General features: G+C 45.2%; 2 protein-coding genes across 3 annotated transcripts in view; one reads left to right on the forward strand and one right to left on the reverse strand.

The window, feature by feature from the left end:
• Positions 1-23281, forward strand: part of GLRX3 (glutaredoxin 3) — a 240940-nt gene that overhangs the window by 112930 nt on the left and 104729 nt on the right. The window lies entirely within an intron of this gene.
• Positions 13893-23281, reverse strand: part of C9H10orf143 (chromosome 9 C10orf143 homolog) — a 48297-nt gene continuing 38908 nt past the window's right edge. For both annotated transcript variants that reach the window (XM_050804471.1, XM_050804470.1), the window contains exon 4: positions 13893-13924. In XM_050804471.1, coding sequence (XP_050660428.1) covers positions 13895-13924 — 30 coding nt within the window. In that variant the 3' untranslated portion in view covers positions 13893-13894. The remainder of the gene's footprint in view (positions 13925-23281) is intronic.

Raw genomic sequence — 23281 nt, forward strand, 5'->3', positions numbered from 1 at the left:
CACCTGGAGGGGCCCTTGTTGAACCAGCTCTGGGAAGATGCTTGAGTACCCTTTGGTCCTGGGCAGGGGCTGGGGGACCGGAGCCCCCACTCAGACCGGTGGGCGCTCAAAGGTGGGTCCCGGGAAGGGAACCTACAGGGATTTTGGGCTCACGCTGTGGCCAACTCGTGCTCACTTCGCAGTCACTTTGTTGTCACTGCTGCCGGTGCCAGTTCTTTTGCAGACAACATGTAGAAAGAGCCGCTTTGAGTCCTGAGGAGGGAGACCATTCCACTGGCAGGACTGAGTCTGGGTTTTTAGAATTTGAAGACCTCTCCAAAATAACAATTAGGGAGATTTAAAAGTCAACGGAAATGATTTAAATATTAAATAAAAATTCAAGATGTTAATTTGAATTTCTATCCTTATAGATGGTATTGCTACAGAATCAAAGGAGAGAAAGAAGGAAATACAGCAACATTTAAAATGTGGCTGTAAAACCATTGGTGATGAAATTGAGTGATTTAAAATCTCATCTCCAAGTGTTCTGTGTTTTCAGGGCCTCGACAGTGTGCATGGATAGCTTTTATACCCAGGAGAAAATCATCAGCCATAATGGAAAAACGAGGGGGTGGGGAAGGATTCAGAAACAGAAAACAGGTGGTGGGATCCGCCTAGGCGAGACATTCACGGCAGGTCGCAGGCGCATGAATGAGGAGAAGGAATGGGCCAGCCTCACACCCAAACGTGCACTCTTGCTGGCCCCAGCCAAGTACAGAGTTGTGGCTGTGGCTCATTAAGAATAGGTTCGGCCGGGCGCGGTGGCTCACGCCTGTAATCCTAGCACTTTGGGAGGCCAACTGGGGAGGATCACTTGAGCCCAGGAGTTCAAGACCAGCCTGAGCAACATGGCGAGACCCCCACCTCAACAACAAAAATTAGCCAGATGTGGCAGCGTGTGCCTGTGGTCCCAGCTACATGGGAGGTCAAAGCTGCAGTGAGCCCTCGTTGCTCCACCATACTCCAGCCTAGATAACGGAGCAAGAACCTGTCCATTCATTCATACATAAATAAAATAATCAGAATCATCTTAGTCACAAAGGCAAAATGGAAAATAATGGGTAGTAAGGCCTTAAAACAATGTGTGTTTTTTTAAAAGAAACTTGAATATCTATACATGCCATTTTCTACCTCAATTACAATAGGGAGCATCTGAGTTCATTTCACATAAACAAAGAAGCATTATCTCTCAGATGCTATTTAAGAAATTATTCTAAGAGATTGTTTTGAATATAGAAAGCATGTGGCAACCAAATCAGCTCTTAACACAGGACGTAAACCCTGGCGCCTCTCTGTCTGGGGTCGGTTCCTGCTGGAGCACCGACCTCAGCCATAGGCAGGTATGTGGCCTTGGCCAGTGCCCCGACTTCCTTGTCTCCAACAGGGACGATGGTCCCATCTCAGGTGTGGAGGGACCACTGAGCTGTTAGGTGCAAAAAGACACCGGCCCGTGTGCGGACAGATGCAGCTCTGGCTGCAATTACAGTTCAGAGATTCCACTGCTAAGCCAACTTGCCATTTATTCAAGGTTCATGTTTGAAACACACAAAAAATGGAAAACTACAATACATAACGAACATCCATGTTCTCACCAGAATTAACTGTTAACACTTGGTCATACTTGCTTTTGCTTTTGTGATACTTAGTAAACGGTGACCGTTGTGCTCACCTTCCTTCAGTGGCTGTTGAGAGTCTCATCTCCCTCTCCCGCCTCCAGCTCGTTAAGAGTTTCATTTCCCTCTCCCACCCCCACCTCAGGAGGCCACCACCATACATCCTTCCAGCCTGTATAAAATAGCTTCTCTACAATGCACCTCTGCCCTGGGTTAGGAACTTGGACGGGAGCCCAATGGGGATCACATGCTGCTCTATGGAGCTCCTTGAGGCAAAGAAGTGGGGGTCCATGTACCCCACACAGGACAGCGGTCAGCCCTGGGCCACCCAATCATGGAGGGTGACCCCAGGCACTTCCAGGTGAGGCAGCTTGAACCACCAGGGCGATCTCTGGAGAAGGTAGCCATGGGAGCTGGGAGCACCAACCCCATAGTCCCCCACACCCAGAAGCATCCCCGTGATAGTTCCTGCCCCCAGATGACACAGCCAGGACACGTGAGGTGCAAGCTGGGTCTCACGCCCAGACCAGCTTTGAGGAGGCTGCCCCAACCTGTGTCAGCCCCATGGTACACTTGAGGTTGCACAGCCGAATCTTTGGACCCCGTCACCTCGTCATCATAGACTTTCACTGTACCTATTTAATCACAAATGTAAGCTACCTATTCTAATATCAGGAGCTATTTTAATAAAAACACAGGATTAAAAGAAGAGCTTAGACCAGGACACCAGTGAATAAGACTAGTGGCCAACTCGTCAGCATTGCTCTTTTGTGGGCCTCTCAGTACCCTTGAAGATAAAGCAAATGATTAGTAGAGCATTTGAAAATTCTTGCATTCACTCTGAAGAGAAAAAACAATGCACATTCTAAGAATGTTTTCTACACACAGCTAACTCCAGTCGAATCCTGGTGGTCATTCGTACAGTAAACCTTTGCAGCCAAATAGGAATACCAAGTCTGGGGCACAGTCTTGCACATTTCTGTGAATTGTGTATACAGAGGAACTATGGGCAGGCAGTGGAAAAATGTTGGGTTTTGTTACGCTAGAAGTTTCTTAGTGTTTTTTGTTTGTTTTGAGATGGAGTCTTGCTCTGTCACCCAGGCTGGAGTGCAGTGGCACGATTTCAGCTCACTTCAACCTCCAACTCCAGGGTTCAAGTGATTCTCCTACCTCAGCCTCCTGAGTAGCTGGGACTACAAGCCCCCACCACCACGCCCAGTTAATTTTTGTATTTTTAGTAGAAACGGGGTTTCACTATGTTGGCCAGGATGGTCTCGATCTCCTGATACATCACATGACCTTGTGATCCACCTGCCTTGGCCTCCCAAAGTGCTAGGATTACAGGTGTGAGCCACCGCGCCCGGCCAAAGTTTCTAAGTTTTTATACTGATGGAGAGCTTGAAAGAATATAAAAAATACTTCAGGATTTCTTTTTAAGCTGCTGAAACAAAACTGTTCTTCATTAAGGTTTTCGGGACCACAGAGTCAGACCCCTGGTTCTTGCCTCTACCTCTGTGATGGTGTTTTCCAGAACAAGGCCCCGGGCATGTGAGGCCCCCACAGGAATATTTCCACCTGTGTCAGGAGCTTGCTGTTGGGCTTGAGACTCGAGGGGGGCGAATGGCTGGGACTCGGCACAGTTTGCGGGTAGCACAGCAGCCGAAAGGGCTCCTCGAAAGCCAGGACTTTTGGACAAGAGATCCCGAGTACATCTGTCAGTTACTATGGATGCCAGCGAAACCGCGTCTTAAGTGGAACCATCTGGAAAGACAAGGCAGCTATGTCAGAGTCTCCTCCCACTCTGTTGCCAGGAGGCTAGCCCAGCACCAACTCAAGGAGAAACTGCGGGTCCCCAGGAGAGTGGGGGAAGGCCCCTTAGGGACCACCCTGGGATGGGGAGATTCTCACGTGGGAGCGTGAGTATCTGAACCCAAATGGAAAGGATGAGAGAAAGCATGAGCCCTCCCTCCAAGTGCCACCGTGGGTCACGGGCCAGTGTGCTGTTTTTAATTTTATTGTGGCAGGAACACTTGCTATGAGATCTGCCCTTTTAGCAGAGTTCTAAGTGTACAATGTGGCATTGTTACCTACAGGCACAGTGTTCACAGATCTCGGGAACCTATGCATCTGCTGTAAGTGAAATTTTATACTGGCTGACTTGCAACTGCCGGTTTTCCCTCCCTCCAGCTTCTGGCAAGCATCATTCTATTGTGTGCTTCTGTGAGCTCAAGGTTTCCAGGTTTCACACAGAAGTGAATCACACAGTATGTGTTTTCCTGTGTCTGGCTTGTTTCACTTAGCATGATGTCCTCCAGCTTTGTCTATGTTGTCACATAGGACAGGGTTTCTTCCTTTTTAAAGACTGAGAAATATTCCATCATATGTACACGTCACATTTTCCTCATCTGCTGTCTTTGAGTGGGCATGCAGGTTGTTTTCACATCCAGGCTATTGTGAATAGTGCTACAATGAACACAGGAGTGCTAATATCTCTTTGAGATCTCATTATAATTCTTTTGGATACATACTCAGAAGTGGGATTGCCAGATCATATGGTAGTGCTATTTTCAGTTTTCTGAGGAACTTCCACACTGTTTTCCACAGCGGCTGCACCATTTTGCGTTCCTACCAACAGTGTGCGTGGCTTCCAATTTCTTCACATTCTCACCAACACTTGTCTTTTGTTTTTTAAATGGGTGTGAGGTGGTATCTCATTGTGATTTTGACTTGCAATGCCCTGATGAGTAGTTTCATATATCTGTTAAAGGCATCATACTTTCTAATTTCAAAATATATTACAAAGCTACAGTTAATAAAAATGGTACAGTACTGACACAAAGACAAATCTACAGACCAATGGAATACAGTCAAGAAATAAATCCAACCATATATGGTCAACTGCTCTTCAATAAGGGTGCCAAGAATGTAAAATGGGGGAAAGACAGTCTCCCCAACAAATGGTATTGAGAAAATTGGATATGCAAATGCAAAAGAATGAAATTGAACCATTAGCTTATACCATACAAAAAAAAAAAAAATCAACTCAAAATGGACTAAAGACTTCAATGGAAGTCTCAAAACGATAAAACTCCTAGATTTCACCAAGTGGGCTAACGTCTAGCAAACAAACAAAAACAAAACACTCCTAGAAAAAACAGAGAGAAAGCTTCATGACATTGGAGTTGATTTCATGGATATTACCCCAAAAGCACAGGCAACAAAAGCAAAAATAGACAAGTGGGATTTCATCAAACTGAAAAGCTTCTTTACAGTGAAGAAAGCAACCAAGAGTGAAAAGAGTGAAACCTACAGAATGGGAGAAAATATTTGCAAACCACATACCTGACAAAGGGTCAATTTCCAAACTATATAATGAATTTACACAACTCAAAAGCAAAAAAAGTAATAGCCCAATTTAAAAATGGGCTTTAGACATTTCTCCAAAGGAGACACAGGAATGGCCATGGGTCATTTTTGATCAACGACTTGCAGTGATTGCCCAAGGCATTTATGACTCCTGAGATTTAATTTCTTCTGCTGATTCAAATTAATTTTTAAAAGGCTTGTCAAGAATGTTTGAAAAAATTAAGACTTATGAATCATCACTGAATTGGCTTTCCTGAAATGTGAATAAATGGGCCTCACCTGGCTGGGAACGGTGGCTCACATCTGTAAGCCCAGCACTTTAGGAGGCCGAGGCAGGCGGATCACCAGGTCAGGAGTTTGAGACCAGCCTGGTCAACATGGTGAAACCTAGCTCTACTACAAATACAAAAAAGTTAGTTGGACGTGGTGGTGCGGGCCTGTGGTCCCAGCTACTCGGGAGGCTGAGGCAGGGGAATTGCTTGAACCCAGGAGGCAGAGGTTGCAGTGAGCTGAGATCGCATCACTGTACTCCAGCATGGGTGACAGAGCAAGACTCTGTCTTGAAAAGAAAAAAAAAAAGAAAAGTAGAGAAAAATGGGCCTCACCAGAAGAGTGATGAAATAGATCATTTTAACTGAAAAATACATTGGTGGCTGATGGTTGTTAACTTTTAAATAACTTTACCCTTTTTAATAATAGTCACTGAATAAATGACTAAATGCAATTTAAATGTTTTTGTGTAATGATTTTCACATAAGTAAATTTAGATGTCAGAAAGGAAATCTTGTATGTCCTGATTTAGGGCTGAACACATCGCTGTGTATTTAGTAAATGTGAAATGAGCCCTTACCGACCCTAGCAAGCCACTGGTGGTCTTTGGGCTCCTGCCCAGAGGGAAGTGCTGCCCCTCAGGCTCCAAGCTCCAGTGGCCAGACCAGAAGATTCGGGGTGGGAGTGCCGTCATGAGCAGGGCGAGGGCAGCACCCCGAGAGCCACTGCATGCACAGGGCTCAACAGCAAGGGTCATGCTGAGCCGAGCGTTCAGTGAATACCCCAGGGCCTTCATGTGGGTGACTGAAAGCTCGTACTTGGCTGGTCCATAGTCAGTGAGAAATGAGGAAAAGAAACAATGCCATTTTACAGAGAAGGGAAGGGTTGAGCCATTGAGAGTTTTTTCTTTCTTTATTTTTTATACAGAATCTCACTGTGTCATCCAGGCTAGAGTGCAGTGGCTCAATCATGGCTCACTGCAGCCTTGATCTCCTGGGCTCAAGTGACTCTCCCACTTCAGTCTCACTACTCACTGAAAGTACAGGCATATGCCACCACCATGCCTAGCTATTTTATTTTTTATTTTTTATTTTTGTAGAGATGGGGTTTCACTGTGTTGCCCACGCTGGTCTTGAACTCCTGGGCTCATGTGATCCTCCCACCTTAGCCTCCCAAAGTGCTGGGATTACAAGTGTGAGCTACCACATCCAGCTGAATTTTTTTCATGGGGGTAAGATATACATGGCATAAGATTCACCATTTAAACCGTTGTTAAGTGTGCAGCTCAGCAGCATTAAGTGTTTTCACAGTTGTACAGCCATCATCGCCATATCCATCTCCAAAACTCTCATCTTCCCCATCTGCAACTCAGTGCCCAGTAAACACGAACTCCCTGCTGTCCCCTCTGCGCCCTTCCAAGTTTGCACTAGGACCACCCTGTCTTTCTACCAAGCTGCTGAAGACGTGACAGTGATCATAGACACCAAGGCCAGGAAATCCTCACCAAATACTCTGACATATCGGTAAGCAACTGGGGGACCAGAAGTTTCTAAAGGTCCCCCAAAAAACTGCATAAAAATCACGAATCCTAGCTAAGAGGCAGTGGGTGGAGAAGAGGAGATCTGAGCCAGCCTCTCCACGAGGCCTGTGATTGTCAGGGGAGAGGGGCTTCACAACAGGGTCACCATGTGGATGGCAGAGGGCTGGCTTTAATTCCTGTGCCACTGTGGCCCTGGGTGCTGCAGTGTTGGGTTCTGAGGCCTGTGCAAGTGCACGCAGTAAAAGTGGCTATGGCCACCAAGCTCCATTCCAAGAGCATCAAATACAGACCTATGTCACTGACTCCTCAGTGAGTGATGATGCGGGTACTATTGCTATTCTCATTTCACAGATAAGGAAACAGAGTAAGTGGCAGAGGAGCCCCAGGCGGGCAGCCTGCCCAGGCCCCCAGATGTCATGACTCCAGGAAGTGGCACCGAGGTGAGGGGCTTCCTGGACTGGCAAGGTAAACTGTTCAAATTGTTCCCCAAAACAGAATGCTTTCCACTCTAGAGCCGGGGAATTGTCTGCACCTCCACAAGATCCCATGTTACCATATCCTAAATGACGTGGGCAGGCAATGTGCTGTAACAGTCCTGAGCGTGGTCTGTGGCATCTCCTGGGAGCTTTTTCGAAATGCAGAATCCCAGGCCTTGCCCCGGACTTAAGAGTCTGCATTTTAACCAGACACCCACCCCCACTCTGCCACCCCACAATCCATGTGCAGTTCTAGGAGTGAGGGTCTGGAGGAGGCAGATGCTGGAGTGGAGGCCTGGTCTGACCCCAGCATCTGACTGTGGACAAGTGATGCAGCCTCCCTGGGCCTCTCTTCTTCTGAGTACAATGAAGGTACTTCTTCTCTCAAGGAGTTCTGGGGGTTAAACATGATAATGTAAGGCAAGTATTCAGCACGGCGTCTGACATACACGTGCTCAGGAAGGATGGGCTTCCTGAGGACGGCCATACAAAACAAAACAAAATCATTATGAAATTGACGAAGCATGTAGAAATTGGACCAAAATTTCCCTTTGCATCTGGGGAAAATGCACTAGTAGGTTTTAAACAGCATTTTTTTCAGAAATGATCTGGTATAACAGTTATACATAGAAATAGTAATTGAATAAAGATGATCTGGGATGAGCTTAAAGTGCAGGACCTATACTAACAAAACGGGAAAGTGTTTATCAGAGCAAAATGTACCATGTGTCTGCATAAGTCTCAATACTCTAAAGCTACCCTTATCCTGCAATTCATCAGTAATCAGCACAGACCCCATCAATACTTTATGTGGGTTTTTTTTTTTTTTGAGATCTGACAAAATGATCCTAAAGTTGATCATACCCATGCAGGTGCACTAGACCTGGGCACACATTTATTCGCTCTTCTGCATGTGTGTTACATTTTAATAAAAAGGCCACCCACACATGCACAATGTTATGGCCACTGCACAAGAAAGATCAAAGAACAGAGAAGCAAGTACAGAAACTACTCCATGTATGATAAAAATGGAACAGACAGTCAATGGAAAAGATGTGGTTAGAATAACTGGTTAATGTTTGGGGAAAAGATAAAGTTAGGTCTATCACTCTTTACCCTCCAGAAAGTTGTAGCTGAAGTTCTAAATGTCAGAATTGTGCAAAAATGTAGATGTATAAGTTACAATCAACTCATGTAATGTACATGACCTTGGGGAAAGAAAGGCCTTTCTTGAATGATTGTAAGACTAGAAGCCAGCAAAAAAGAGGCTGACAGATATGACAGAGAAAAATTGTGTAGCAAAGGATATATAAATATCATTGAAAAGAAAGTGAAAAATAATAAACTGGGAAAAATATTTCTAACATAAGAGAAAAACAGATTCAACGGCCTTCATATATAAAGAACTCTTAAAAATAAATAATGAAGACACATGCTCCAATAGAAAAATGGGCAAAGGTGGAAAGTTTACAAAAGACACACATGGCCCGTAAGCATCTCCGAAAAGCAGTGTGTGGCATTCAAATTAAAACTGCAACTAGCAAATATCATACTGGCATCAATCAAAAGAGAAGACTTGCCAAAAAAATCAAAATGGAATTTGCTTAAGCTTCTACATCAACTACCAATTTATAGGAAACACAGGTCAGGGAAGCAGGTAAAACCTCAGGGAGATATAATTAGCGAAATCAGCACAAACTATAATCCAGTTTCAGGAGAGGGAAGGGAGAGAGAGAAGATCCTTGAACAGAGAGAGAGACTTAGGAACCCATCAGTTTGTCACAGGATGTGGCCCTCATTCGGATCCCAATTCACACAAGTTATAAAACACAAAACAAAATCATCATGAAATGGATTAAGCATGTAGAAATTTCATCAAAAGCTAGCTATTTCATGATATAAGGAATTATTGCAAATTTTGTGTTAGGAGTGACAATTTTATTGCGGTTTTGCTTTTCAAATGTCTCTTTAGGAGAGACATTGAAAAAAAGCGCAGCTGCAGTCATACTCTGGTATTTGCATCTAACGGTGGGACCAGGTGGGAACAGGCAGGCAGGACTGGCAGTGGCCGATCATCACTGGAGCTGAATGAGAGCTGACAGAGCTCCTTGTCCTGTTTGTCCTGCCTACTTTTGTGGGTGCAAAATGCTCCATGTTAAAAAATGTTTCTGCCAATGTTGGTGCAGAGGGACAGGACATGGGCTCTTGGTACCTTTCCAGAGGTCAGAAAACCAGAAGTGCCCTCTGATCCAACAGCGCAACTTCTAGAATGTTCTTTTGAATATAATTCCAAAACTTTACAAAATAAAAGGATGTTTAGAGAGCAACTTCTATAACAGCAAGTAGATATATACAACCTAAGCACTCATTATGAAGGAACTGGGTAAATGTAGCGTTTCCATTTAACGGTATACTGTGTAACCACTTAAAATGGTAATCTAATATATATATTAATTGACATGAAAAGATGTACATGATGTTAACATTAAAAGTATATGCAGCCACGCGCAGTGGCTCACACCTGTAATCCCAGCACTTTGGGAGGCCGAGGTGGATGGATCATGAGGTCAGGAGATCGAGACCATCCTGGCTAACACGGTGAAACCCTGTCTCTACTAAAAATACAAAAAAAATTAGCCAGGCGTGGTGGCGGGCGCCTGTAGTCCTCGCCTGTAGTCGAGAGGCTGAGGCAGGAGAATGGTGTGAACCTTGGAGGCGGAGCTTGCAGTGAGCCGAGATCGCGCCACTGCACTCCAGCCTGGGCGACAGAGTGAGACTCGGTCTCAAAAAAAAAAAAAAAAAGTATATGCTAGGCTGGGTGTGGTGGCTCACACCTGTAATCCCAGCACTGGGAGAGGCCAAGGTGAGCAGATGGCTTGAGCCCAGAAGTTAAAGACCAGCCTGGACAACATAGTGAAGCTCCACCTCTACAAAATATACAAAAATTAGCTGGGCGTGGTGGCACATGCCTGTGGTCTCAGCTGCACAGGAGGCTGAGGAGTTACTCATCTGGGCCCGGGGAAGTCAAGGCTGCAGTGAGCCGTGATTGCACCACTGCACTCCACCCTGGGTAAGAGGAGTGAGACCTTGTCTCAAAATAAAATAAAATATAAATTTTAAAAGTACATGCTTAGGAGCACATATTCACATAGAAAAAATTTTGAAAGGACATACATCAAAATGTGAACATGAGTTACTTTTGAGTAATGGAATTATGGACGACTTAATTTCATTTTTATCTAAAATTTATAATTAAACATTTTTTTTCTTTACTAAGCATGGATTTCAAGTATACTTTTTTATTGTTTTAAAAACAAATTTGGAAATTATATTTTAAAAGGAGGAAAAACATGTCAAATGATGTTAACACATCTTTGTTAACCACTTACCACGCTTTTGAATGTTCTAAAATGAGTTTCACAAGTTGTTGGTTTAGAAACTTACTTTGTGAAATTATTAAAGGTATGTTTTGACATTTTAGCCCCTATCTCCCCCCAAAAGCAGTAACAGATTATAATTAAAGAACAAATTGAAAACTTTTCTAATGGAAATACACACACATCAATGCCCAGTCTGTTTCCTCAGGGTGTAAGAAAATGTCTTTTCCTCCTCTTTTGACAAGAACACAAACATGAAGCACTTTAAAGGGATAATCCCATTTCACGCTCGTCATGGGCGCATCAAGACCCAGTTTAGTGAAATCTATGCAGGTTTTGCCTATTAGCTAATCTGTTTTAGTACCTGTGGTGCTGACAAATTCATTTGCCTGGGAGAAACAGTTCTGCACGCGGCGAGCTCCTCCAGGTAATCCCAGCAGGAGGTGGGTTGGGCTGGAGAGCAGAGACTGTCCCGTGGCCAGGGACAACTCTGGAGCCAGGAAGGTGGGGCTGAAGGCCAGGATGGATGCCAGGGCAGCTGTGACAGCAAGTCAGGGGGTGGGCGGCGGGCGGCTGTCAGGAGACAACAAGGCCATGGGCAGGACCTCTGTCCACACAAGGTCAGACTAGGATTGGACTGAGGTGTGGACCACACCTAGGAAAAGTCTGGAATTTCTGAGCCTTCTATTTCATGGCCTGTACTAAAATGGTTGAACACACCAAGAAAATGTTGCCATCCCCTCTTTTAGGAACCCAGTGACAAGCTCCTCCATTCCCTTCACAGTCCAGAAACTCCAGCACCTGGATAAAGCTGCTGGTTCTCCACTGTGGTGGTTAATATCAAGTGTCAACTGGATTGAAGGATGCCAGGTGTTGATCCTGGGTGTGTCTGTGAGGGTGTTGCCACAGGAGATGAACATTTGAGTCAGTGGGCTGGGAAGGCAGACCCACCCTCAATCTGGGTGCGCACCATCTAATCAGCTGCCAGCATGGCTGGACTAAAGCAGGCAGGAGAATGTGGAAAGACTAGGCTGGCTGAGTCTTCCGGCCTTCCTCTTCCTCCCGTGCTGGATGCTTCCCGCCCTTGAACATCCAACTCCAAGTTCTTCCGTTTTTGGACTCTTGGACTTACACCAGGGGTTTGCCACGGGCTCTTGGGCCTTCACCAACAGACTGAAGGCTGCACTGTCGACTTCTCTACTTTTGAGGTTTTGGGACTCAGGCTGCCTTCCTTGCTCCTCAGCTTGCAGACGGCCTATTGTGGGACCCCACCTTGTAATCGTGCAAGTCAACACTCCTAATAAACTCCCCTTCACATATACACCTATCCTATTCTGTCCCTCTAGAGAACCCTAATACACCCACATTCTGGCCAGTTGCACCTCATCCCTTTCGTCCTTGTCACCTGATCATCATGTTTCGTGAGCTTTGCTTTTCCAGAACAGAAGGCCTGCTTCGGGCTGGAGAGGCTGTGCACCGGGAGGGAGAGCGCTGACGCCAAGGAGTTGCATTGGGGGCTAAGGACAAACCCTGAGGGGGACCTCCCCACCACACAGATGGGAACCAGAGGCTCCAAGAAGTCTAAGGACTCATCAAGGTCATGTGGAGATGGTCGGTGGAGATGAGATGGGAACTCACATCTGTCCGACTCTCAAGCAGGGGCATTTTCCTTGGGGCAGGAGGATGCCTGGGGACTGTTCTCTACAAAAGCCAGCTTCGTATGAATAGCTGGAGGGACGTGCGCCACGTCAGCTACAAAACACCCACCTGACACTGCGTGGACACCTGCTCTCTCCATGAACGAAGGTGAGAAGGAAGAGTTTACACACAAAAAAGAACATGCTGTGTATCTAAGAGTTTTCTCTTTTTTCCCATAAAAATTAAGATGTGTATCTCATCTTAATTAACAAACTAAAGCTCTTCATAAGAATCTTTCGTAAGACCACAAATGCCAATACCTCCTCCCTCTCTCCCAGCTTTGGCCGTTTGGCACGAACTGGCATTTTTTAATCGAGTCACAGCTCTGGGATCTTACCCAGGGTTAATGAAGATGTGTCCTGTAATTCTGGATCATCCACATCCCAGGTGGCACTGTACCGGTTTCAACACCTTGTCTTCCTCTGCTCCATCTTTCCCGTACGGAATTCTCCCCATGACCGAATGCCATGACTACTTACAGAGGGGGCTCTTCCCACATCGGTGTGGAGGACACTCCCTGGAGGGAGCACGTTCCCTGCAGATAACGTGATGCGGACAGGAGCTTACAAACAGGACATCTCAGGAAGCTTTCAAACCCAGAGAAAATAATGCCAGCCTCACAGTCAGACAATACATTGAAAACCCAGGAGAAAATGAGTAATTTCCACTTGAATATAAAAGGGATTCTGTCTCTGATAACCTCAGTTGGGGAACAGATTGGACACTAGCACTTAGTAAAATTCACTGCAAGATTAGACCGTTTTAAATATAAAAATAAGCCTTTTAATGAAAGAACGTGTAAACAGCCCTGGGTACATCCACAAAACAATGAAAAAGCATCCTGGCTGCGTCTGGGCGGGCCTCCACAGGCCATGAGTGCCCAAGCTCATAGGAAGTTTGATACAACATTTTTTGACTTGTAAATAATGCAATTCATCTCCCTTTCAACCAGGAACATTTGAAAGGAGGCTATAGTACGTAGTAATGATTTGGGGGATCTTTTTTTTTTTTGAGACGGAATCTCGCTCTGTCGCCCAGGCTGGAGTGCAGTGGTGCGATCTCGGCTCACTGCAACCTCCGCCTCCCAGGTTCACACCATTCTCCTGCCTCAGCCTCCCGAGTAGCTGGGACTACAGGCGCTCGCCACCACGCCCGGCTAATTTTTTTTGGTATTTTTAGTAGAGACGGGGTTTCACCGTGTTAGCCAGGATGGTCTCGATCTCCTGACCTTGTGATCTGCCTGCCTCGGCCTCCCAAAGTGCTGGGATTACAGGCGTGAGCCACCACGCCCAGCCTTGGGGGCTCTTTTGAAGTGACGTGGATTCTCCTGGCTCTCAAGCAGAGGATGGTGGATTTACGAGAATGAAAGGACAAACTTCCCCCCACCCACAGAGGACACCGGGCTGCTATTTGAACAGGGAAATCCCCAAACCCATTTGTAGGAGATTCACATTTGCTGCAACACGAAGGGTTAAAAACCAAAACTGGGATCTTCTTTCTTCCAGCTTGCATCTTCTAACGATTCTTGGTATGGTTAAAATGTCCCTACAAAGATAAAACAGCACATTGCGGGAATTAATTTAACTTGGCCAAATTAATACACCTTGGCTATACATTTGCCAACACAAAGCACTACATTTAAAATGACTATTTGTAAGTGATATCTTAATTCCTGAGGTATCTGTTTATAGATATATTAATATATATTACATTAAGATATTTAAAGCATTTCCAGTAGTGACTGGTACATAGAACATTTTCAATAAATGTTACTTCCCTTCTTTCCTATAGTACTATGAGGAATAACAAGAGAATGAAAATACTATTCATATATTCATAAAATAAATTTTTTAAAAATGTCTAAATATTGAATCAGGATTCAGCACAAAAGCAACACAAAAGTGGCTCCTCTCACCAGGGACATCTTGCAGTAACAGAGGCTCCTGACAATCCCCACCAGGGACCCTCCGTCCCCCCACCCATCTCCTGGGGCAGGCCTCTTATCTCCTCACCGTCACCCGCAGAAGTAAGTGGGAGAAGCAGATGGCTGGGGATAGACAGTTGGCCAGACACTGTACCACTGTGCAATGAGAGGCTCGTCGGCATTGAGGAATCTCTGTCACACTTGGCCACATATCCTGGCACATAGCAGCGTGGCACTCTGGCCCACAGGCAGAGACAGGCACAGCCTCCCTGTCCTGCAAGGACTCCACCATCAGGGCAACAGGCTCCTGAGCTGGCTGCAGCCCAGGAAGGCTGGGGTAGGCTGGGCGGTGAGGGAACGAAGCAGTCCAGTGCTTGATGACATCCCTGCTTCCTGGAAGGCAGGGGCTGCCCTGACCCAAGGGGACCACACAGGAGAGACTCTGGACTTGCCTGGAGGGACTATTAGACAACAGAGCACTGACGTGAGACACTGATGGCTCCTTCGAGTGATCAGAACAAAACGCTACAGGAGCCAGGGAAGAGAGCACGTGACCCTACCTGGTGAGGGGCCTGAAGGCTTCACACAAGAGAGGAATCCTGGGTGGGCCACGAAGGAGCAAGAGAATCTTTGGAGGTGGGAAGGTATATCCCAAGCGATAAGAACAGCACAAGGTCAGACCGTTCCAGGATCGGAGAAGCTGTGGCGGCTAGAGCGGGGGCTTGTGGTGCACAGGACAGGGATGGGAGCAGCTGTCTGGGAGGTCAAGCAGCACTGAGATTTGAAGGGCCCTTGATGCCATGGTGCATGCATTTATTCAACAGGCCTTTACTTCCCAGAATATTCCCAGAATCACATGTGTAGCAGGTATCCCTTTGCAAAAGGACATTCATGCAATTCTCAAGGTCTTTCATAGTGTAATGGACATCAAATCTCTAAAAGGCAGCGGAAAGTACGTAGCATTTCCTGAACTTCTTTGGACAAGAACCTGTTCTGTAGGGAGACTCCGAGCACAGGAGCCCAGCTGGCAAATCGCGGCTCTGGGCCGTGCACTGAAGGGGCAGAGTCGGCGGAAGCCTGGGAGGCTCACTCTGAGGTGCAGTGGGGTACGCAGGCCCAAGAGACAGTGGGCTTCTCTTAGGGCAGAGACGGGAGGATTGCAGGGAAATGCAGTTTAATTCATTTCAAAAAAGCTATTCACTGAGGTGACTTACTCCTGACGCATCCTTCCCTGCTCTGTTCAAGGAGGGGTATATCTGGAAGACATGTTAAAACTTGGGGACAAAGATAGAGCCACATCAATTTGAGGACTGAGACCCAGAATTTTTTTTTTTTTTTTTTTTGAGACAGGGCCTGGCTCTGTCACCCAGGCTGGAGTGCAGTGTCACAATGATGGCTCACTGCAGCCTCAGCCTCCTGGGCTCAAGAGATCCTCCCATCTCAGCCTCCTGAGTAGCTGGGACTATATAGGTGCTTGCCGCCACACCTGGCTTTTTTTTTTTTTGGTAGAGACAGGGTTTCATCATGTTGTCAAGCTGGTCTAGAACTCCTGGCCTCAGGCGATCCACTCGCCTCAGCCTCCCAAAGTCTTGGGATTACAGGTGTGAGCCAATGCATCTGGCCAAGACCCAGAATCTTAGACACAAAGGAAGCTTTAGAAATTGCTCTTTAACCCTTCTGCCCTGGTGCGATCTCAAGCCCCCGCATCATTCTACTCTCTCTTAGACACAAAAGAACCTTTAGAAATCGCTCGTTTAAACCTTCTGCCCTGGCATGATCTCAAGCCCTCACATAATCCTACTCTCTCTTCTTGACACGTCCCAGTTTGTCTCTGTCTCTCTCAAAGCAAGCAGCCCCCAGTGACACCCAAAGAGAAGCCTCGTACTGACCCCAATCTAGACCGGGGCTGGGCCAGTGGGACCTCAAGTCCTCGGACTCTGGGACTCACAGATGGCCCACACCAGCCACCGGAGGCAGGTCTGATGAGGAGCTTCAGGCTCATTGTGCCTCGACTGTGAGTCTTACTGTGGACAATTAAAATGCCTTGCCTCCTGTTTGGTCAGGCTTGAAGTCATTGGATCAGCAATAATGGAAAAACCCTTTTCCACTTTTGGTAAAACACAGTTCCACGGAGCAAGAGAACGACGTTTAAGAGGGAGTTTTTATTTGCTTCTAACCCTGGGATGAAAAGGGGCCAGGGCCAGCTGCTTCTGGCTGCACCTGCTGCCCAGCGCCTTCTCCTCTGCACCCTTGCGGCACACGTGTGTGGCCTCAGCCCTTCTTTCATCTCTCACTGCAATGGCTTCTTTACGGGGTTTGCCACCATGCATGAACTCCCTCAAAATGTCCCCCTTTCCTTTCTGGAAGCCTTCCTCGCTGGGGTCTCCATGACCTTTCTGTGGAGCCAGCAAGGACAGCAGAGCCAACAGGAATACACCTCACTCCATCTGGGACCATCACGTGAAACACCAAGATTGATGCCTGCACCTCCGGTACATCTAGCTGCAAGTCATCTCTGTAGACTGGGGGAAGAGAGAACTGCACCCCACATCTCCTACCCTTTTTGCTGAAGCCATTTTTCCTTCATGGGCAGAGCCCTGGCTGTGGCTAGCTCTCCGCTTCTCCCCGAGTACCTGTGTGACAGAATGACAGCAGCTCTCTGTGGGTTAAAGATGTTGATGATTCCTGCCATTACCATCTGCCAGAGGAGTCATTTTTTCTTCCTTTAACAGCATATTCATCTTTACCGCCACAAAACACTGTCCCTTCTCAAGATAATTCTTCAAAGGCCTACAGTAAAAGCTTGGACCTCTAAGCCAATCATCCGTCTTTGCCGGCACGCATCTTTGTATGGTGAAATGTCTTTAGAGCACCTGCGGTGCCCTGTGCCGATGGACACCTGTCACACCCTTGCCTCATCTTCCTCTCTTCCTTCTTGGAGGCGTCAACACTCGAAAGTGGGCATGCACCCTTCTATACCAGTCATAGCCCCAACAGGAAACAGATACAGGGGCGAACAGGAGACCTCACAAAGGGGTTATTACAAAAGGATTCATCACAAAGTTGCCTGGGAGCCGCGAGGGACAGTGCAGGGGCCAGAGCCAAGGGATAAAGGGCAGCAGCGGCTGCCAGAACCTGGGAGGAGGAGGTGCCACATGCTGCCGGCTCCTTCAGAGGAGCAGACACTGGCCAGGGGACATGGCCACATACCCTGCCCTCGCTCTCCAGTCTCCTGTTGCCTGTCCCAAATACCCCTAGAGGCTGAGCCCAAAGGGAAGTGGGAGAGCCCAGGCACCCCCCGATGTAAGCCATACAGGCTGGCCTCCTGTGCAGATGCCGGGAAAGGTGGGCAGTGGATCTGACCTGGAGGGGCAAACAGAACACAAAGTCCAGAAATGAACTTACCAGACAGAGACTTCACCTCAGCCATTTTAAATATGGTCAAAGAACTAAAGAAGGTCATGGCCAGGCACGGTGGCTCACACCTGTAATCCCAGCACTTTGGGAGGCTGAGGCGAGTGGATCACTTGAGGTCAGGAGTTTGAGACCAGCAATCAACACGGTGAAACCCTGTCTCTACTAAAAATACAAAAGTAGCCGGGCGTGGTGGTGCACACCTGTAATCCCAACTACTTGGGTGGCTGGGGCAGGAGAATCGCTTGAACCTGGGAGGCAGAGGTTGCAGTGAGCTGAGATAACACCACTGCACTCCAGCCTGGGCAACAAGAGCGAAACTCCATCTCAAAAAACAAAAAAAGATCATGATTAAGAATTAAAGGAAAGGAGAATGATGTCTCACCAAATAGATAATCATCCATAAAGAGAGAATTTTATACATATAAACAGAAGTTCTACAGTTTAGAAGTATAAGTGAAATTAAAAATTCATTAAAGGGGCTCAACAGCAGATTTAAGCAAGCAGAAGGAAGAACCAGTGAACATGAAATCAATCGAGATTATCCAGTTTGAGGAACAGAAAAAAAAAAAAGCGAAGGAAAATGAACAGGGCTTTGAAGAGACTGTGCAGCACCATCAGGTGTCCCAACACACCCGTCAGCGGGAGTCTCAAAGGAAAAGGACACGGAGAAAGGGCAGAAAGAATATTTTTTAAAATAATGGCCAAAGACTTTGCAGATTTGATTTGAAAACATTAATCTACATATACAAGAAACTCAATTAACTTCCACTAGCATCAACCCAAAGGGATCCACACCTAGACACATCATAATAAAATGATCTAGAACCAAAGAATCTTGCACACAGAAAGGGAGAAGCGACATACCACGTGCAAGTGAGCCTCAGTGATACTAACAGCTGATTTCTCATCAGACATCCTGGAGGGAGAGGCAGCGAGATGACATATTCCAAGCGCCAGGAGAAAGACTGTCAGCACCTGTTACTCTAGTTCAAAACCATGTGGCCATACACGCCTTTCCTCGATGTCCAACAAAACCAAATGACATTGAAATTATAATGATAGAGAAATGAAGACATCCCCAGATTTAAAAAAAAAAAAACAAAAAACAGAAAATCTGTCGCTAGAAGACTTGCCTTACAAGAAATGCTGAAGGGAGTCCTTCAAGATGAAATACAGAACACTAGATAGCAACTTACATCCTCATGCTGCAACCATGTGAATGGAGTTTTGTTCTTCTAATTGAGTGTTACCAGTAAATAAGAGTCTATCTATTTTTGTGTGTTCATCTTATATTCAACCACCTTGCTGGATATTAGTTCTAGCAGTCTATCTGCAGATTTTCCGGACATCTTTTTTTTAAGAGATGGGGTCTCACCCTGCCGCCTGGGAGGGAGTACAGTGGCATAATCATAGCTCACTGCAGCCTCTAACTACTGGGCTCAGGCGATCCTCCTGTCTCAGCCTCCCAAAGTGCTGGGATTATAAGCATGAGTCACTGTGGTCAGCCTTGGATATTCTATGTAGATAATTATGCCATCTGGAAATAACAATTTAGATTTTTCTCTTTCTAATTCTTATGCCCATTGTTTCTTTTTCTTATCACATTATGCCAGCTAGGAGCCCTAGCACACCAAGCAGAAGCGCTAATAGCATCCTCGTCCTTTTCTCTTCAACACAGATGCTTCCACTAAGTATCACGTCCTTAATTTTTAGCAGAAGAAAGCCTTCTATTTCTGTTTTGTGGAGTTTTTAAACATGTATCATGAATGGGATTAGCATCTGACTGTATGCTGTTTCTGCATCTAATAGATGATCTCTTTTTCCCTCTGATCAGACAATGTGATCGTTTTCCTAATGTTAAATCATCCATGTGTTCTTTCATATAGGGTTTTTAAAATCTGTAAAATCCCTGCAATGGTAGCTTTTTGATAACATTCCCAGATTCTTCCATTGTTACTGACCTGATTCTCTTCTCTGTTCTTGAGTCAGTTTTTGTAACTGAATCTTCTGGGGTGGGGAGAGGAACCCCACTGCAGTGGCCATTGCAGCCCTAGACCTAGTGCAGCCTGTCCACATGCATGTCACAGTGCAGTCCCTTAGCATCTCCAAGATGTATTCCAAGGTCTTCTGGCATCTATTGCTACTAATGAGAGATCTGTTGTCAAATTCTCATCCCTTCATGCTTGGCCAGTAATTTCTCTCTAGCAGCTCTACAGATGTTTCTCTGCCTTTGATGTCCTCCAGTGTCATTATGAACTATCTATGTGTGGATACATCACGCCCAAGACTCATCGTGATTCTTCAGACATACGAAAAAAGGTACAGACAACAATATAGCAAACACTCATGAACCATCACATAACTTAGGAGATAAAACATTAGATATCACCAAAACACTGCACCCTGAGCCCTTCCACTCAGTGGAAATAACTCTCTTATTTCGAAGTTGTTTACCACTCTCACTAATGTTTTTATTCCTTTAGTACATATATATCAGTTTCCCACACTTAAAATTGTATCTAGATAGCATCATTCTACATAGATCCTTCTGTAATTTCCTTTTTTATCCATTTGATCCATTTTCACTGCTCTCTATAACATTTCATTGAGTAAATATGTTGCAATTCATTTATCCATTCTATTAATGAACATTTAGGTTGTTTCTGGCTTTTCTTACGCTAACAGTGCTACAACAAATATTTTGTTTTGTTCTGAGACAGAGTCTTGCTCCATCACCCAGGCTGGAGTGCAGTGGTGGGATCTTGGCTCACTGCAACCTCCACCTCACAGGCTCAAGTGATTCTCCTGCCTCAGCCTCCTGAGTAGCTAGGACTACAGGCATGCGCCACGCCCAGCTAATGTTTTTGTGTTTTTAGTAGAGATGGGGTTTCATCATATTGGCCAGGCTGGTCTCAAACTCCTGACCTTAAGTGATCTGCCCGCCTCAGCCTCCCAAATACAACAAATATTTTGTATACACTTTCTTGGGCATCAACTAGGATATACACCTAGGACTATATCTTCTAGCTCACCAGAAATGCACACCATAAGCTTTACCCATTTACATGGCTTCTGAGGAAGTGAACGTGTCCTTTTACTCTACAACCTGACCCACACTTATAGCACCATTTTTATTTTTGCTAATTTGATGTTTTAATTTGCAAGTCTTTAAATTACTAGTGAGTTGAACACCTATTTATATTTATTGGCCATTCTGAGTTTCCTTTTCTCTGAACTGCCAGGTCATATACTTTGCCCACTTATTTACTGGACTGATTTGCATATTTATTCAAGACACCCATCTTTATGTTTTGTGCACTGTAAATATCTTTCCTGCAAAGAGCTTTTCTTAGACAATGATGAAGGAATTCTGATATGTAGCATGTCAATATATGTAGTCATATTCTATATTTTCTTTTTCTTTTTTTTTTTTTTTTTTTTTTTTTGAGACAAGAGTTTTGCTCTTGTTGCCCAGGCTGGAGTGCGATGGTGTGATCTTGGCTCACTGCAACCTCTACCTCCCGGGTTCAAGCGATTCTCCTGCCTCAGCCTCCTGAGTAGCTGGGACTACAGGCATGCACCACTACGCCTGGCTAATTTTGTATTTTCAGTAGAGACGTGGATTCTCCATGTTGGTCAGGCTGGTCTTCAACTTCCAACCTCAGGTGATCTGCCCACCTTGGCCTCCCAAAGTGCTGGGATTATAGGCATGAGCCACCGTGCCTGGCCGTCATATTCTATATTTTCTACTAACAATTTTAAAGTTTTTTTTTCATATATAGGTTCTTATTAACTCCCACCCCCACCTCCCAACTCCTAGAATTTTGTGTGGGGCAGAGATCTAATTTTATCTTTCCTCATATATGGATAACTAATTACCCTGGCACAATTTATAGGTCTATGTAAATCTAATTTATAATGCCTTCAAACTGCCATATATGCATGTTTAAATATCTCAATTTTATTTCATTGGTTAATCTACGCTTGGGCCAGTAATACATTGTCTTAATGGTCACAGCTTTGTAATATATCTTGATAGCTGATGGATAATTTCCCTTGCTTGTTATTCTACTTCGAAATTGTTTGACCACATATGCCTTTCTTCAATTCTGGAAAATTCTCAGCCATTATCTTTTCAACTATTCTACTCACACATTCTCTAAAGTTCTTCCTTCTGGATTTCCTAATGGGCCTTCTCATTCTTTCCTCTATGACTCCTAATTACACTTTTATACTTTCCATCTTCTTATCTCCCTTGCTATGCTTGGGGGATTTATCCAGCTCTATCTTCTAATTCATGAATTCTGTCTTTAACTGTGTCTAATCTGATGACTTTTTAAAAAAACTTCAGTGAACATATCATGCACTTTTAGTTCTTTTTAAAAAAATCGTTCAATATTTTTTTCAAACTGCCTTCCTTTCTTATTATGGCTTGATTTCTTCTTTAATCATTTTGTAAAATAACTACAGGATACCTCAGAGACATTGCAGGCTTGGTTGCAGAACACTGCAATAAAGTGAGTCACACAAATGTTTTGGTTTCTCAGTGCACATAAAAGTTTTGTTTACAATATGCTTGTAGTCTATTAAGTGTGCAAACAACATTCTGCCTAAAAATATGTACACACCTTAATTTAAAAATACTTTGTTGTTTAAAAATGTTGACACAGAAGCATGAGGTGAGGATATGCTTTTGGGAAAATGGCACCAAACAGACTTGTTCAATGCAAGGTTGCCACAAATCTTCAATGAATAAAAACCACAATATCGTCAAAGCACAATAAAGTGAAGTGCAATAAAATGAGGTGTGCCCGTACTTTATATCCAACTTCAGGTTCTTCTATTATTTCAGATTCTTGGAGATTTTGATTCTACTGTTTATTTCCTGACCCCTCTTCTCACCATGGTAGTAGATTTGTTTATGTGCTTATTTTTCTATTGTGATCTTATCCTTAGTGGGGGTTGTTTTATCTCCAAATCTCCTACGCACTGGGTGGTGGAGCCATGCCTACAGGACAGTTCTGCATCTGCTGCCACCCAAGGCCTTCAGGACTTCAATGGGCTGCAACTGTTTTTATGGCAGGGCTTCTACTTTTGGTTCCTATACGATTGAGATAAAATAAGCTTGGAGCCCACACCCACGCAAAGCCTGGTATTGTAATTTCCAGTCCCCTTTTAGGGTATAATCAGATCTTCGAGCCTCTAAACTTCATGCAAGGATCCAAATTCTAGCTCCCACACCTCTGTTAGGCCAAAACCACATCTATCTCTGGACATGAGCATTCCAGTTCCCAGCCCTGGGTGCATTCTAGGACCAAACCCAACAAGTACCCAGACCCAGTAATGGTCCACTAAAGAGTGTGTTGGTCCCAACGGCTCTACCTTTGCTTTCTCTCTTTGCCTATTACATGATCAGCTGTGTGTTTTTTATCAGCGTCTACCCTGAGTCTCTGCAGCAGGAGGGGGACACATCTGTGTTGGTTTGATCTAACATGTCTGTAGGAAGTCTAAATTGAACTTTTGTCTTTTTTCTTCTAGTCATCTGAAGCCCCTCAGCTCCT

This window comes from Macaca thibetana, chromosome 9, assembly GCF_024542745.1.
Source record: "Macaca thibetana thibetana isolate TM-01 chromosome 9, ASM2454274v1, whole genome shotgun sequence".
In the NCBI taxonomy this organism is placed as follows: domain Eukaryota; kingdom Metazoa; phylum Chordata; class Mammalia; order Primates; family Cercopithecidae; genus Macaca; species Macaca thibetana.